General features: G+C 42.2%; 1 protein-coding gene across 1 annotated transcript in view; it reads right to left on the reverse strand.

The window, feature by feature from the left end:
• Positions 1-19,247, reverse strand: part of LOC126273232 (O-acyltransferase like protein-like) — a 225,365-nt gene that overhangs the window by 50,883 nt on the left and 155,235 nt on the right. Inside the window, exon 7 of the mRNA XM_049976776.1 lies at positions 17,720-17,888. Within this exon, the coding sequence (XP_049832733.1) occupies positions 17,720-17,888 (169 nt within the window). The remainder of the gene's footprint in view (positions 1-17,719; positions 17,889-19,247) is intronic.

The following is a 19,247-nucleotide window of genomic DNA, read 5'->3' on the forward strand; positions in this document are numbered from 1 at the left end:
CCAGTGAGTTGTCAGCAGGCAGTGATAAGTAGCAGACGGGCGCCCGTAGCGGGCCAACGGCGTTGTAACACAGTGAATCAACATCTGTAAATAAGGCGTTCACGACATTCTCCAAAATCTCCCGAACAAGAGTAAAGTGTGAACGCGCATCAACACCCGCACACCTTTACTTTCGAACAACAAGCAATGTCACGTGGACGCCTGCCGCGACATGACCGAAATGAAAAACACGGACAATTCTTTTCTGAAAAAAAAGAATAACATTACGGGTTAATAGCTATCGATACGAATAAACAACAAAATGGCAAAGTGCAGAATGGGTGTCTGATGGTTCGCCAATACCGGAGAATGTGTGAATTATACAGAAAAAACAACCTTGGTTGCACAATAAATGGCTCTGAGCACTATGCAACTTAACTTCTGAGGTCATCAGTCGCCTAGAACTTAGAACGTATTAAACCTAACTAACCTAAGGACATCACACACATCCATGCCCGAGGCAGGATTCGAACCTGCGACCGTAGCGGTCGCTCGGCTCCAGACTGTAACGCCTAGAACCGCACGGCCACTCCGGCCGGCGGTTGCATAATAAAGGTTTATTTAATCTTCACATGTGACGCATTTCACCCATTCTAGGCATCATCAGACAATCGATAAAAACTGTTGCTGAACGCGAGGCGTCGAATGCAATTTGCGGTTTTGTGCTGCTCGTGACTTCAGTTGATCGATAGAAGAAAGGAAGTACAAAAATGTTAAGGGAAATTCGCTGAGGAATGAAATAAACATGGCTGCATGAAAGATCTGAAGAAACTGAAAAAGAAATTGTTGTCGGAAGGTCTGACTCAGCTTACAGAAACCTTCGATGCTGTTAAAATCAAAGGTGGTACCATTAAAAGTGCAATGGGCGTTAAATGCAGAGGAGAGAGAAGATAGGTGGAAAGAGTGCATTGAAAACCTTTATGAGGTGGAAGTTTTCTCTGATGTGATAGAAGAAGAGACAGGAGTAGGTTTAGAAGAGATAGGGGATCCAATGTTAGAATCAGAATTTAAGAGAGGTTTGAGGACTTAAGATGAAATAAGGCAGAAGGGATGGATAACGTTCCATCAGAATTTCTAAAATCATTGAGGTAAGTGGCAACAAAACGACTAATCGCGTTGGTGTGTAGAATGTATGAGTCTGGTGACATACCATCTGAATTTCGGAAAAATATCACCCCCACAATTCCAAGCCCACAAGGGCTGACAAGTGCCAGAATATTATCGCACTCTCAGCTTAACAGCTCATGCACCCAAGTTGCTGACAAGTTCTCGACATGGAAAAAGCCTTCAACAGTGCAAAATGGTGGAAGATGTTCGAAAGTTTGAGAAAAATAGGGCTAACCTATAGGTAGAGGCGGGTAATACACAATTTGTCGAAGAGTCAAAACGGGATAATAAGAGTCGACCACCATAACGAAGCGCTCCTATTCAAAAGGATGTAAGACAGGGATGCAGTCTTTCGCCCCTACTGTTCAATCTGAACATCGATTAAGCAATGATGGAAATAAAAGACAGGTTTAGGACTGGAATTAAAATTCAAGATGAAAGGCTATCAATGGTACGATTCGCTGATGATGTTGCTGTTCTGAGTGAAAGTGGAGAAGCATTGCATGATCTGCTGAGTGGAATGAACACTCTACTTAGTACTGAATATGGATTGAGAGTAAATCGAAGAAAGACGAAAGTAATGAAAAGTAACGTAAATGAGAACAGCGAGAAAACATCAGGATTGATGGTCACTAAGTAGATGAACTTAACGAATTATGCTACCTAGGCAGCAAAATAACCAGAGACGGACGGAGCAAGGACATCAAAAGCAGACTAGCTCTGGCAAAAAGGGCATTCCTGGCCAAGAGAAGTCTATTAGGCATAGGCCTTGATATGAGGAAGAAATTTCTGAGAATGTACGTCTGGAGTACGGCCTTATATGGCAATTTAAAGTGGCAAAACCGGAACAGAAGAGAATCGAAGCAGTTGAGATGTGGTGCTACAGAAGAATATTGAAAATTAGGTGGGCTGGTAAGTTAAGGAATTAGGAGATTCTCTACGCAGAATCGGAGAGGAAAGGAATATGTGGAAAACACTGACAAGGGGATGGGACAATAGGACGTTCATTCCATTCAGCAGATCATGTCATTCTTCTTAAATGTCACTCGGAACATCAATGTCATCAGCGATGGTAGTACATCTGTTAAGACATCAGGGAATTACTTCCGTGGTACTAGAGGGAGCTGTAGAAGGCATAAACTGTAGAGGAAGACAGAGACTGGAATACATCCAGCAAATAATTGAGGACTTCACGACGGGCCGCATCAAACCAGTCAGAAGACTGATGATACAAAAAAGAGAGAGAGAGAAAGATAGGGTGGGGGGTGAAAAATGTTATGAAGTATTGACTGTGGCTATCTGGGTATGGAACTTTAATTACGTTCGGCTCCTCGGTCGTAATTAGCAAGAGTTCTTATCGATTGTCTGATGATACGTAGAATAGACGAAACGCGTCGCATTAGAAGATTAAATACGCCTATCTTGTGCGACCGAGACTTCTTTTATTTGTCTCTTAAATATCTATGACAGTTGCTGTGCCAGTGCCGGCGAGGTAGTTATGGAGTACAGTGATTTTAATCTGTGAATATGGAGCGCAAGTTGAACAACATCCTAAAGAAAGACTTTTCTGACACTTTCAAGTGAATTCATTAGCGTTCTGTGCCTTATACACAGGTGGGGAGAGACAATGTAAGATGACTTAAGCATTTAAACCACCATGTTAAATTTCCTCTCTATTATTCCAGTCTCTAAACTTTTTGGGCTCGTATGTCTAACACAAAGAATATTGTGCATCTTCACAACGAAAATGGAGCTCTGTCAAGTCTTGACCACAAGAGTAACAAGAGCTAACATCAATTAAAACACGTCGTAGTGTCGCGTACGTCGTTTTTCAATTGAATAAACTGTTTTATTTGTTACATGCGGACATGGCCAAAACAAGGTGTCCTCGTAAACATAACAAGTGACGTAAATGAGGACATGAGCAGCAATAAATGTGTATATACAGAGTGTTAACTAATATGGCTATACAGTCAAGTGTTCTCAAAAGAAATAGATTTAGTAATTAAAACTTGGTGTGTACTTATACATCCAATTATACACGCAGTCGTAAATAATAAAAAAAAACAAATGCCGAGGCATGTCCAAATGCAATGAGGACCCTTTATACAGGGTGTTACAAAAAGGTACGGCCAAACTTTCAGAAAACATTCCTCACACAGAAATAAAGAAAAGATGTTATGTGGACATGTGTCCGGAAACGCTTAGTTTTCATGTTAGAGCTCATTTTAGTTTCGTCATTCCAACGTGATCAAATTGTAAATTTTCACGATCAACATGTGTGGGCTGACGAGAATCCGCACGCAATTGTGCAATCACGTCATCAACACAGATTTTCTGTGAACGTTTGGCCAGGCATTGTTGGTGATGTCTTGATTGGGCCCCATGTTCTTCCACCTACGCTCAATGGAGCACGTTATCATGATTTCATACGGAATACTCTACCTGTGCTGCTAGAACATGTGCCTTTACAAGTACGATGCAACATGTGGTTCATCCACGACGGAGTTCCTGCACATTTCAGTCGAAGTGTTCGTACGCTTCTCATCAACAGACTCGGTGACCGATGGATTGGTAGAGGCGGACCCATTCCATGGCTTCCACGCTCTCCTGACCTCAACCCTCTTGACTTTCATTTATGGAGGCATTTGAAAGCTCTTGTCTACGCAACCCCGGTACCAAATGTAGAGACTCTTCGTGCTCGTACTGTGGACGGCTGGGATACAATACGACATTCTCCAGGGCTGCATCAGCGCATCAGGGATTCCATGCGACGGAAGGTGGATGCATGTATCCTCGCTAACGGAGAACATTTTGAACATTTCCTGTAACAAAGTGTTTGAAGTCACGCAGTTACGTTCTGTTGCTGTGTGTTTCCATTCCATGATTAGTGTGATTTGAAGAGAAGTAATAAAACGAGCTCTAACATGGGTAGTAAGCGTTTCCGGACACATGTCCACATAACATATTTTCTTTCTTTGTGAGTGAGTAATGTTTCCTGAAAGTTTGGCCGTACCTTTTTGTAACACCCTGTATATTATACTCATCAGTATTCATATGCTTGAAATAAAATGAAGTACAATCCTAATAGAACTCTGAAGACCAGCACTGTATGCAGACGAGCACAAAACTTATCAGTACACCGTTGTTGTGGTTTTTTGTGTGATGTCTGTTCCGATACAGCTCTCCATGCGGCCTACCCTGTGCAAGAACCTTTTCATCTTGCATATCTGCTGCAGCCTACATGCACTTCAGCCTGCTTAGTCAGCTTTCTGTAGTCGACCCTTGGTCTACCTCTACAGTTTAAGCGCCTCGCTACCCTTCCCTCGCACTCACCCACACACCCACAGACTTCTACATTTACATACGTCCTCCACTAGCCAATGGTGCATGTGGAAGGTGTTGGGTACCACCGCTAGTCATTTGCTTTCCTGTTCCACTCGCAAACAGAGCGAGGGAATAGGTTGCTTTCCTGTCGCAGCCCCTTCTCAACTACGTCTTCCCATTCGTGTCCTCCATCTCTTGGAACTGGATTCTGTACAAGTTTTAGATAATTTTTCGCTCTTTGTATTTTAGCTGCCGGCCGTGGTGGACCTTGAGGTTCTAGGCGCTGCAGTCCGGAACTGCGGGACTGCTACGGTCGCAGGTTCGAATCCTGCCTCGGGCATGGGTGTGTGTGATGTCCTTAGGTTAGTTAGGTTTAAGTAGTTCTAAGTTCTAGGGAACTGACGACCTAAATGTTAAGTCCCATAGTGCTCAGAGCCATTTGAACCATTTCTATTTTAGCTCTGCTACTTTCAAAGAGTGTATTCTAATCAACACTGCCACAAGCATTTCTATAAATCTACAAATGCTATAAACGTAGGTTTACATCGCTTCGGTATCTCTTTCAACAAGGAACCCCTTGACTGCGAGGTCGCAAGTTCAATCATTAGTAAGGCTTATTTGAAAGTGTCGTGTTAACAATTATGATAGAAAAAATATTAGCTGCTAACGACTCACCATGTGTATCAGGAGGGTGAGAGAAAATGAGTGTACAGGAGATACAAGAGGTGATCAACTTTCTATGGCATGAATGTATTACATTTCACGAAACGGATATCGTCGACATTCGAGAAATGTTCAAAACAAACCATTAACTTGATCCACAGTGACCACAAAGGTTCGCAGCATCAAGATCAAAGGCGAACTCCGTTACGAACCGTGCAGGGCGTTCATGCAGATATTCACCCTTAAAGAATGAATACAGAATCATAATGGCGTAACGGGTTGATGAGAACTGATGGAATATGATGACATGCAACCGAATGCGTAACAATTTGTCGTGAGGCTTATCGTGAAACCGGCTATTCTTTAAGGCGTAGCTGCAAAAAATGCGATATGTTTTATAGGCATGGAAAAGCAAACACCCAGAGGCTGAATTTGTCCAGTGGTTCCAGGTGGTAAGAATTGCCACGTCATACACTTTTCAGGACGCATAGTTTTCTCTGATGTAGTATGATTATTATACGCAGACCAGAGCAAACTATTTTGACCAGATATTCGATAAAAGTTGGTCTCATACCTTAGTTGTAGTTCTCTTACGCCCATCTTCCGACTCGTCTTTGCTCTGACGTAAATCTTCTCTACTGCCACTGCAAGGTCATGCACACGAGAAAGAATCGTAAGAAACAAATCACCTCCAACTTCTCGCAACATAATAAATTACTTTCTATCCAACTTACCAGCGAGATTAACAGTCGGCATAATTGTATACGCCTGCGTTAAAGCATTGATTTGATGTTAGTTGATCTGGATACAACTCCAGGGTTCTTTTCGTATGCGCATCCTCTTAAAATCCCGATTGGTCGGAGTTGAAAACAAATTCCTTACTGAACAATGGGATAAGTTTCTTTATCTCATCTACAAATTTTCGGGCCGATTTCGCAGTTTTCTGCGAATCGTCAAATTGACGCTTTGTTTGAAACCCTGTAGCGCTGAAAATATACAACCATCCCTGGTGCCCTGAAATCGCTGTAATCTATGTCGAACGCAATTTGATGTGCTTAACGTAGTATGTCACTGTCGCGCACATGCTATATATTGTGTCGAGCACCCCTGAAACGCGCAAGAACCAGTTTTCGTAACAACTGTTCCCTGTCCTTGCTTGAATACCGGTAGATTTTCTCAGCACTAAACGGTCATATTGCTGTGGACTTACTCGAAATCTGTTCGTAATTGGTTTTTTACTATGCTGCAGATGATCTTCCATGTGCGTAATTATATTTAGCACCCTTTCCTTGGGCAACGATTGTCCTTCATTACGTTTCTCTGTAGACGGGATTTGTGGCTCCCTGTCCGACAAGGATGATGAACTACATGGCTCGACACCTCTTTCAGCATCGCTTTCACTTGTTAAGCACGTATGGTCATCATCGTACTCCTCATGTACATTGTCCGCTCTATCGTGCATATACGACACCACACATTCAACTATCTCCTTGCAGAAACGCTAATATTTCATCTGCGACTACTTTCTCACTCTGCGAAACTCCTTGAGTTGCTTTCTGATAAACCATCAACTTCGGAAACTGTTGCAAATATGCTTTGTTTATCGTTGCCACTGCATTTCGTGCTTTGTATCAACACCACTAACACTTAGCACTATCGTGAGTTACTCGTGGACTAAGCAATTCAACTAAGCTCCGTAGCCTCATGCTGTGCTCACCATTGGATACGTCCAGTCCCGCCCCCTGTTGCCATTAGCAGCCAATATTGTGGTTGCATGGTAGACAATATGTGGGGCGTCGAATGCCGTAAACATCATTATTGGCCTTTCGTGACCTCGCACTCAAGTGGTCCCTTGTAAGCTAAGCCATAGGATCAATACCATTCCGCGTGTTCCCACATTTCCCCGGAACACAAACTGATCGTCCGCGAAGCTGGCTGCTGCAAATCTTTCCATTCTTCCATAAATAATTTGTTGAAGCATTTTCCAACAATATTTTGTTAAATTGGTGGTTAATAATACACTCCTGGAAACGGAAAAAAGAACACATTGACACCGGTGTGTAAGACCCACCATACTTGCTCCGGACACTGCGAGAGGGCTGTACAAGCAATGATCACACGCACGGCACAGCGGACACACCAGGAACCACGGTGTTGGCCGTCGAATGGCGCTAGCTGCGCAGCATTTGTGCACCGCCGCGGTCAGTGTCAGCCAGTTTGCCGTGGCATACGGAGCTCCATCGCAGTCTTTAACATTGGTAGCATGCCGCGACAGCGTGGACGTGAACCGTATGTGCAGTTGACGGACTTTGAGCGAGGGCGTATAGTGGGCATGCGGGAGGCCGGGTGGACGTACCGCCGAATTGCTCAACACGTGGGGCGTGAGGTCTCCACAGTACATCGATGTTGTCGCCAGTGGTCAGCGGAAGGTGCACGTGCCCGTCGACCTGGGACCGGACCGCAGCGACGCACGGATGCACGCCAAGACCGTAGGATCCTACGCAGTGCCGCAGGGGACCGCACCGCCACTTCCCATCAAATTAGGGACACTGTTGCTCTTGGGGTATCGGCGAGGACCATTCGCCACCGTCTCCATGAAGCTGGGCTACGGTCCCGCACACCGTAAGGCCGTCTTCCGCTCACGCCCCAACATCGTGCAGCCCGCCTCCAGTGGTGTCGCGTCAGGCGTGAATGGAGGGACGAATGGAGACATGTCGTCTTCAGCGATGAGAGTCGCTTCTGCCTTGGTGCCAATGATGGTCGTATGCGTGTTTGGCGCCGTGCAGGTGAGCGCCACAATCAGGACTGCATACGACCGAGGCACACAGGGCCAACACCCGGCATCATGGTGTGAGGAGCGATCTCCTACACTGGCCGTACACCTCTGGTGGTCGTCGAGGGGACACTGAATAGTGCACGGTACATCCAAACCGTCATCGAACCCATCGTTCTACCATTCCTAGACCGGCAAGGGAACTTGCTGTTCCAACAGGACAATGCACGTCCGCATGTATCCCGTGCCACCCAACGTGCTCTAGAAGGTGTAAGTCAACTACCCTGGCCAGCAAGGTCTCCGGATCTGTCCCCCATTGAGCATGAAGCGTCGTCTCACGCGGTCTGCACGTCCAGCACGAACGTTGGTCCAACTGAGGCGCCAGGTGGAAATGGCATGGCAAGCCGTTCCACAGGACTACATCCAGCATCTCTACGATCGTCTCCATGGGAGAATAGCAGCCTGCATTGCTGCGAAAGGTGGATATACACTGTACTAGTGCCGACATTGTGCACGCTCTGTTGCCTGTGTCTATGTGCCTGTGGTTCTGTCAGTGTGATCATGTGATGTATCTGACCCCAGAAATGTGTCAATAAAGTTTCCCCTTCCTGGGACAATGAATTCACGGTGTTCTCATTTCAATTTCCAGGAGTGTATTAACATCTATCGTCACGTGGCTTTGGGATTACAGTTATTGCCTCCTTCTAGTAGTCTGAGGGTAATCTGTCTGTCTCTTTAATCTTGAACACAAGGTGGAACAGTTTTGTCATGGTTAATTCTTCCAAGGACCACAGTAATTCAAATGGAATGTCATTAACTCCGGATGCCTTGTTTCGGCTTAGGACTTCCAATGCTTGGTCAAATTCTTCTAGCAGTAGAATATCTCTTCTTTCGCTACCTCCTCCGTGCTTTACATAATACTGTCATCTTTTCCTTCGTGTAGCCCTTCTATACAATCGTTCTACGGTTCAGCTTTCCCTTCTTTGCTTAGTACAAGCTTGCCATCTGAGCTCTTGATATACAGCAGGTGATTCTCATGACTCCTAGGTTTCTTTAATTGCCATGTAAATCGAATGAAAACCGCCAATTCCTATCAGTTATAATGTGCTGATCGCTAATATCACGAAGACAATTCAAAATTAGCTCAACTTTTCATTTTACGCTGTTTTATTACGGTAAGATAATTATATACGGATTTTTATGTTAAGTTCAAAATCAAATATTATAATGGTTTGTCAAAGTCATAATAACCAACAACAAAGGATTATATTATTGTCTTTGGTCTTACTTGTGCGCAATATTTTGGATATAAACATTTTGATACCAATTTTAGTGATCTTTTTGTCTTTATTAATGCATGTAATAATTTTTGCACATTTATTGATTCGTCAAAGTTGAGCTTAAAAGCAGTGCTTTTACATATTGGTAATGAGCTTCCTTCTATTTCAGTTGGACATAGTGTGCATACGAAGGAATCATACCAAAACATGAAAATTGTACTAGAAGCCATCAAGTATAATAACTCTCAATGGCAGATTTGTGGTGACTTGAAAGTGGTTGCACTGCTATTACGTATGCAGTTAGCGCATACTAAATATTGCTGCTTTCTCTGTAAGTGGGATAGCCGAGCTCGTGCATCTCATTACAGCAAACATGAATGGCCCACCAGAAAATCTCTTCAACCAGATACAAAGAACATTAAGAGTGAATAATGGATACTAAAACGATTCTGCTTCAGCCCTTGCACATCAAGTTGGGTCTCATGAAAAACTTTGTAAGGGAATGACAAAGATGGTGACGTGTTTAAGTAGTTAAGGAAAAAATTCCATTACTTAAGTGATGCCAAAGTAAAAAAGGGCATCTTTGTACGCCCACAAATTCGAGAGCTTTCTGGAGACCATACTTTTGATGGAATCATACAAGGTGATGAAAAGCATGCTTGAGAATGTTTTAAAACAGTCTGTTTACAGTTCTTAGAGGACAAACGAGCAATAAATTACAAGGAGATTGTAGATAACATGTTGTCATCTTATGGAAAACTTGGTTGCAACATACCATTTAAAATGTATTTCTTACATTGTCATCTCAACTTCCTTCCCAAAGATTGTGGTGCAGTAAGTGATGAACATGGGAAGCAATTTCATCAAGATATTGCCACATTTGAGAAGATGTATGCCGGAAAGTGGAGACCTACTGTTTTAGCAGATTACTGCTGGACTATCATAAGGGATGTTCCCGAGTATGTGTATAAACGTCAAGCCAAGCGAAAACAGTAATCTTCTGAATTTATCTCTGAACAAAATATGTAATTGTATATACTGTACATACGAAAAATTAACATTTGTAATCCTTTATATACATTTGTGACCAGATAATTTATATATTTTCTTTTGTGCTTTACACAGTTCTGGTACAAAATAGACTTACAAAGTATTTTCATTCATGTAATATTTTCTTCATTTTTCTTAATATTTTACTTTTGTACTTCCAGAATGGCACTGAAATTTATCAATGCATAACACATAACATAATTCAAGTAATTATTAACTTAAAATTTGTTACTTAGTTAGTGAGTTATTTATACAATAATGCAGATAAATTTAAAAAAACCTAGAGCTAAATATTTATGAAAATGATGATATTGTATCATTTTATGCTGAAATAAGCATAACTAATTCAAAATCATGCAATTTACACACTTTCACTTCAAATATGTTGTCCAGTCTTATCTTTTCCATGGTCATGCATACTTCTGTAGCTTTGCATTTGTGTCCTAGCCATTCCTGCTGTGCCGTTTTACACTTTCCGTCAATCTCATTTTTTAGAGTTCTATATTTCTTACTTCACTTCCTAGATTTTTATATTTTCTACTTTCGTTAGCTAAATTCAATATCTCGTGCGCTATGCTAGGGGTTGCCTCAAAGCTAACCATTTGTCTTCTGTTGTATTTCTTTCCCTGATTCAGTCAATCGTTGTCTAACGCTCCCTTTGAAACTCTCAACAACACGGTTTTTTTCTGTTTATCCAAATATCAGTTTCTTAATTTCCTTCCTTTCTATTAATTCTGTAGTTTTAATCTGCAGTTCGTAGCCATTAAAAGTATGTTTGGAGTCTATGTATCACCATTGAAAAATTTTGTTGTTTAAAATGTTTCCTTTGTCTCTGTGTTACTACTATCTAATCTACGCGAAACCTTGCAGTGTCTCCATGTGTGTTGTACATGTACAAGCTTATTTAATGGTTGCTGAACCAACTGTTTGCAACAATTAAATTGAGCTATGTGCGAAATTCTAACAGACGGCTTCCTCTTTCATTACTTTCTTCCAGCGTATTTTCTAATAACATAAAAAGTCCAAAAGTCAAAAGTCTGACAGATAGCCATATAGCATTTAAAGGGATATTAAATGAATTTCTTAATGGAAACTCCTTCTACTGATTAGATGAATTTTTGGATATAGTAAGTGGGTAATTTCCCCAACCCCCACAAAAAATTAAAAATATTCAGTGTCATATGATATTTTGTGTAATGTAATATCTTGTATAGATACCTTTTATTAACCTGACACGTACCACATCATTACGAAGTGTAGTATTCATGGTCTATGGAACAAGTACTAATCTAATCTAATCTAATCTTATTTTTCCTTCTCGTCCTTTTCCTACTACCGAATTCTAGTCCACCATCACAATTATATTAGCGTATTCCTGAAGTAAGTGAAGAGTTTCTCGTATCTCACCCAGCGTTCTTTCAATTTCTTCATCGTTTGTGTAGCTAGTAAGCACATAAGCTTGAACGGCGGTGGCAGGTGTTAGCTTCTTGTCTGTCTTGGTTACAATAGTACGTTCTTTGTTCTGTCCATAGTAGTTTACCCGCCTTTCTATTCTATTATTCATTATTACTTCTGCATTATTCCTATTTGATTTCGTGTTGATAGTCTTGTTCTCTCCTGACCAGAAGTTCTGCTGTTCCTATCACTGTTCTTCAGTATTTCCCTCTAAACCTAACTTCAACATAATCAACAGTCTTGTTTTTTTTTCTGTTTGTCAGATCCGTTAATTGGGGAGGTAGGTTACAGAATTTTAAAGAAAATATCAAGCCGCACACCACAACGTCCTCCAGAGAAGTCCCTGTCTGGACCCCTCAATAGAGGACTACTTTACCTCCGGAACATTTTATTCAAGAGAATATCATTATAATTAAACCGTGCAATGCAGCTGTGTATACTCGGAAAATATAATGGATTTAGTTTCTCTATGCTTTCAGTCGTTCGCAGTATCAGCATACTGATGGTCTGAAGATAAGTGACATTGTCCGAAACTGGTCGTTTTGAAGTACAAAACCTGAACGACAGACAGAAAAAAAGCCTATTTTGTACTGTAGTGGAAATCAGTGTGAAGATAGAGTTCCACGAAAGTAATAGTACAATTTCTGAAGCATACGTGTGTCGAATTTGCTATGGGTCTTGTTGATACAGATAAGACATACACAATCATCGAATTTATATAGTTTCTTTGATATCACGAGTAACAAAGTAAGACTTCTGCATTTCCTGGATGGAATTGTTATACAGATACTCACTGTCCTGTTGTGTTATTGCACTGTCGGTACTTTGTCCAATCTCCGTTCTTCCCAACTACCTCAAAAATTCGCTTTTGTTAGGTTTAGTCGTTCTTCCAGTGAAACTGTCACTCGCTCTCCTCGTATCACTCTTATCAGCTCACATACGGCCAGAAAGCGCCTTCCATTGCGATAAACACTCCTTGCAAATATTCCAGAAAGGTTTTCTACTCCAGCTACATGCAAGAGCGGGCAAAACATCGACATCTTTATCTTCAAGCCACTTTTAATTCTTGTAGCAGAAACATTTACAGATGCATTATATTGTTGTTCGTCTTCGTACATTCTAATCCGTTCTGTTTCCAGCATCTCTGTGTACATGTTAAAGTTCATTCTAGTGTCCATCCAAGGAATGCCTGACTTACCTTTAGCGCAGAAGGACGCCCAAATGATAACACTTCAACCATTAAAATTTCTGCTCAATCTTACCATTAGCTCTGTTCTCAGATCACGCCAATAATATTGAAATCCATCCTGCTCTTCTAAATTAAACTTCTTCTCATCACTCAAGATCACTTTATCCCTTTCTGAAGACTATTACATACGTTTTTCAGTAAACTCCAATACAGCCTGTTTATGTTTGGGTGTTAAGAGTAGGATTCTGCAGTCGTTTCTTGAATGAAATACACGGTGACAATTATTGAACTATAAAAAAAACGTATATTGGTTACAAACTACGGCGTGCACACACTTTGTTCAACATGTAAACATCACTACAGATATTCGGATTTAGGTTGTGATACGTTCGATATGCCTGCTATCATTGGCAATGATGTGGCGCAGACGAATAGCAAAATTCTGCACGACCCGCTGAAGTGTTGGCACATCGATGTCGATGACCTCATGAATGGCTGTTTTCAGCCCAGCAATAGTTTTGATGTTATTACCGTACAACTTGTCTTTAATATAGCCCCACGAAAAGGAATCGCATGTCTTCAGATCCGGAGAATATGATGGCCAATCGATGCCCAGAATGTGGTACCTAAGTGCTCCTCCAGGACATCAAATACTCTCCTGCTTCGACGGAGTCGAGCTTCGTCTTGAAAGAACCACATGTTGTCGAAATGAGGTCCATTTTGGATAATGGGGATGGAATTATCTTCAAAAACCTTCACGTAGCGTTGGGTAGTCACCGTGGCATCAAGGAATATCGCACCGATTGTTCCGTGACTGGACACTGCACACCTCTGAGTCACTCATTGAGCGTGAAGAACCTTCGCGAGTGCGAAACGCGAATTCTCAGTCCCCCATATCCATTAATTTTGGTTATTGACGAACCCATCGCAATGAAAGTAGGCTTCGTCGCTAAACCAAACGAGACAGCGCATACTAATTCTGATCATCCCCCCCGGCTAATCGTGCTGTTTGAACGTCCAAAAAGAAACCGTTCACAAATTACGACGATTTTATTCATATGGTCCAATAATCATCACCCTGTGTGTTCATCATGTGACAAAATTTGTCGTCTGGCTGTTACTGGCAACTGTTGAGAGGAATAACGGTCTGTGGCCCTTGCTTTCCGCAGAAGTAACGCTTCCGATGCCTCGGATAATTTTCTGCTATGCGCATATTTCTCTTTCTGTCCATATTATGCACCCAATCTAACGAAATTATCAATAACTGCTCATGACCAGTCAACTTTTTACAATTTGAAGACTTGACAGTCCCAATTCGTCGTACATACCTGTCACTGCTGTCCGTATGACATTGTCACGAATGTGGTTTATGTACACACCACGCAATGTCGCTAATGGTGTCTGTTTCCTGTCTGCAGTAAAGGAAATTACACACACATACACAAAATACCGCTCAGAGCCGACCGTGTTCCATCCTCCGCCACCTGAGTGATTGATGTCTTGTTATATACTCTCCTACAGTGAAGCGGCACAGAAAGTGGTACAGGCATGCGTATTCAGATATAGAGATATGTGAACAGGCAGAAACGGTGCTGTGGTTGGTACCACCTATAGAAGGCAACAAGTGTGTGACGCAGTTTTTAGATCGGTTACTGCTGCTACAATGACCGGTTATAAAGATTTTAGTGAGTTTGAACGTGGTGTTATAGACGGCGCACGAGCGATGGAACACAGCATCTCCGAGCTAGCGATGAAGTGGGGATTTTGCCGTACGGCAATTTCACGAATATACTTCGAATATCAGGAATCCGGTAAAATATCAAATCTCCTGCATCGCTGCAGCTGGAAAACGATCATGTAAGAACGGGACCAACGACGAGTGAAGAGAATCGTTCAACGTGACAGAAGTGCAACCCTTCTGCAAATTGATGCTGATTTCAATGCTGGGCCATCAACGTCAGCATACGAACCCTTCAACGAAACATCATCGATATGCACTTTCGGAGCCGAAGGCCCAATCGTGTACCCGTGATGATTGCATGACACAAAGCTTTACGCTTCGCCTGGGCCCGTCAACACCCAAATTGGACTGTTGTTGGGAAACATCTTGTCTCGTCGAACGAGCCTAGTTTTAAATTGTATCGAGCGGATGGACGTGTACGCGTACGGAGACAACCTGATGAACCCGCGGATCCTGCATGTCAGCAGGGGACTGTGAAAGCTGGAGGGGACTCTGTAATGTTGTGAGGCACGTGCAGTTGGGGTGATACGGGGCCCCTGATACTTCTAGATACGACTCTGACAGGTGACACGTACGTAATCACCCTGGTATCCTGTCTGATCACCTGCATCCATTCATGTCCATTGTGCATTGTAACAGACTTGGGCAACTCCAGCAGGACAACCCCACGCGTCCAGAATTGCACCAGAGTTGCCCCAGGAACACACCTGTGAGTTTAAATGGTTTCGCTACCCACAAAACTCCCCAGAAATGAACATTATTGAGCATATCTGATATGCTGTTCACAAGAGATCTCCACCCGCTCGTACTCTTACGGATTTATGGACAGCCCTGCATGATTCATGGTGTCAGTTCCCTCCAGCATTACCTCAGACACTAGTCGAGTCCATGCCACGTCGTGTTGCAGCTCTACACAATATTGAGCAGGTGTACCCAGTTTCTACATCTACATCTACATTCATACTCGACAAGCCACCTGGCGGTGTGTGGCGGAGGGTACCTTGAGTACATCTACCGGTCCTCCCTTCTATTCCAGCTCGTATTGTTCGTCGAAAGAAAGATTGTCGGTGTGCCTCTGTATGGGCTCTAATCTACCTGATTTTATCCTCATGGTCTCTTCGCGAGATAAACGTAGGAGGGAGCAATATACTGCTTGACTTTTTGGTGAAGGTACGCTCTCGAAACTTCAACAAAAGCCCGTACGGAGCTACTGAGCGTCTCTCTTGGAGAGTCTTCCACTGAAGTTTCTCTATCATCTCCGAAACACTTTCGCGATTACTAAATGATCCTATAACGAAGCGCGCTGTTCTCTGTTGGATCTTCTTTATCTCTTCTATCAACCCTATACGGTACGGATCCCACACAGGTGATCGGTATTCAAGCAGTGGGCGAAGAAGTGTACTGTAACCTACTTCCTTTGTTTTCGGACTGCATTTCCTTAAGATTCTTCCAATGAATCTCAGTCTGGCATCTGCTTTATGGACAATTAATTTTATATGGTCATTCCATTTTAGATCACTCCTAATGCCTACTCCCAGATAATTTATGGAATTAACATTTTCCAGTTGCTGACCTGCTATATTGTAGCTAAACGATAAAGGGTCTTTTGTTCTATGTATTCGCAGCACATTACACTTGTCTACATTGAGATTCAGTTACCATTCCCTGCACAATGCGTCAATTCGTTTCAGATCCTCCTGCATTTCAGGACAATTTTCCATTGTTACAACCTCTCGATATCCTACAGCATCATCCGCAAAAAGCCTCAGTGAACTTCCGATGTTATCCACAAGAACATTTACGTATATTGTGAATAGTAACGGTCCTAAGACACTCCCCTGCGGCACACCTGAAATCACTCTTACTTCGGAAGACTTCTCTCCATTGAGAATGACATGCTGCGTTCTGTTATCTAGGAACTCTTCAAACCAGTCACACAGCTGGTCTGATAGTCCATATACTCTTACATTGTTCATTAAACGACTGTGGAGAACTGTATCGAACGCCTTACGTAAGTCAAAAAACACATCATCTACTTGGGACCCCTTTGGGAGGAGCACACCACAGAACTGCAGAAACGCCTTAGCAAATCTGTATTTGCAATTCGAGTGTTAGCAGACATAGGTGACATACAAATGAAAAATCTTGCATACTTTGCCTACTTTCATTCCATAATGTCATATGGTATAATATTTTGGGGTAACTCTTCAAGTCAAACAAAAGTTTTCAGAGTCCAAAAGCGTGTAATACGTATTATTTCTGGAGTAAATTAACGGTCGTCGTGTAGAAACCTCTTCAATGAACTGGGTATGCTACATACTGCCTCTCAGTGTTTTTACTCGTTAATGAAATTTGTCCTAAAGAATATATCTCTTTTTCCAACAAACAGCTCAGTTCATACATACAATACCAGGAACAAAAATGATCTGCACAAGGACTTAAAAACACTTACTTTAGTCCAAAAAGGGGTCCACTACTGAGGAACACTCATTTTCAATAATTTGCCAGCAAACATAAAAAATTTAGTTACAAATAAAGATTAGTTTAAAAGGAGCCTGAAATACTTACTAGTGGCCAACTCCTTCTACTCCATTGACGAATTTTTTAACAGAAACAAATGATGTATTGTATAGTCTTGTTATTTCAGCTTAAAAAATGATGTATTATATATAGTCATACTATTAGTATTGTTATTCAGCTAAAAAAAAAAAAAGAATTGACATGTTCCACATCCATGAGGATCTCTTCAGCGTGGATCTATGGAACGAAAAACTAATCTAATCTAATCTAGCCTATGGCCCTCTGAGTCTCGTGGACGAATAGTGCGAGCTGGGTGTTCATGGTTTCTTTGCATCTTCCATTTGACTGCATTTGTCGGTATACAGTATTTCATAGTGTTGCATATACTCTGTGCACGACTGTTCCAATCGGCAATGTTAATTTTCTTGCGAATATCAATGCTTTTATACTGATTTCCACCAATGTAAAAATAAGGCTCGCAGACAAATGTGCTCCAGGATTGGTAGCCCAATTAACAAATCGAATCAGGCCGTACTTCAGTATCTGTACATGTGATAGGCAGGCAGCCGACTCACGATCTCCTCGGTGGCGACGTAGTTGTTGAGGAAGAGCAGGTTGAGGTGCCAGTGGCGGCGGCACCAGTCCGCCTGTGGCCCGATCGTCTGTCGCCACAGGGGGCCCGCCCCCGCACGCTCCAGCAGCGTCGCGTACACCCCCACCACCGCCAAGTACGCCGGCACCAGCCTGCGCGGTGCCAACACCAAGCCATCACAGATATGAACAGGGTACATGACTGTAGTGCTGTGGATCTGTGAAAATCGTGGCGCTCAATTGCTGTTAGGTTGGCAGCACTGTACATATAGGTTGTGTTGTTGTTTGGTGTCTCGCGTTGGACCGAGTGATTACCTTTATAAATATCATAGAGTAAATATCTCTGGAGTGAGCATTCACATGCGCAGAACAGATTTTGTGTTGTCAACATACATTGCCGGGCTGGTCACGTGTTCTCGGGACGTCGTGTGTTTGTTTGTCCGTATAGCGCCCCGTATATTTGGAATGTCACTACATCCCTAGAATAGACGGATTCTTTTCGTACGTGTAGTGGCGCTGACATTTTAACCGCATTCATTTGATACCGGGAATAAAACAGGTACGTAACTTTTAAGGGCAAGTGATATGGCAAATCTGCTTCTTTGCGATAGGTATCACAGTTCAGATGCAGTCGATTTTTGGTAGTTTTCGGTATGGTAGGGCACTTTATAGTATTACAGAGCCTGACGCACATTTTTGCAGTGATAGTCTTGCAAAACGACTTGACAGTACGCTAGTACTTTTGCAAGTGTCCGAAAAACACCGAATTTGCCACACATTAGCGATTATATCCCTGCTAATTCGTCCTTTTATGTGCTATTTTCTCGTTTTTGCGACCTAAAGCACAATTTTTCTTACTGGTGACACTTTGAAGTATTTATTTAACGCGTTTTACGTACTTGCTTCCAGTTTATTAAGTAAATACTAGACTGAGTAATCTATATACATAATCGACAAGTCACTGATAAATGCATGGAGGATAGTATTTTCTGAAACAACTAACAATTCCCTTTCCTGTTCCGCTAGCAAATTTACGAGAGGAAGCGATTGTTTGTAAGCTTTTGTACGAGCGGTAATATCTATTATATAGTCATAAAATCGTAGAAAAATAGGTCTACAGAATCAAGCCTTAATTATAATGCCTCTCGAAATTTTTAAACATATACAGTGTTTCTTACTAATATGATAACTGTAATTAGAGCCACATGGTATGTACCCATGACAAGTTACTATCCCTCCTTTCACATATCGCTATTACACTATCAACAAACGGTGAAACACAACGAAAACTCTTAATATTATGAACTTCAAACGCTACGGAAGCACACACGCACAGCGAAGTCCCGAAAACATGTGACAATCCTTGTTTAATGTTGACAACATGCGCAGAACGCAATGCTCACTCCAGAGATATTTACTCTATGATAAATATACAGGACGAGTCACTAACTATTGCCACCTAGAATAACTCCGAAAGTATGATAGTAGCTGAAATGTTTGTGGGACAAATGT

The sequence above is a fragment of the Schistocerca gregaria genome, chromosome 5 (assembly GCF_023897955.1).
Source record: "Schistocerca gregaria isolate iqSchGreg1 chromosome 5, iqSchGreg1.2, whole genome shotgun sequence".
Lineage (NCBI taxonomy): Eukaryota > Metazoa > Arthropoda > Insecta > Orthoptera > Acrididae > Schistocerca > Schistocerca gregaria.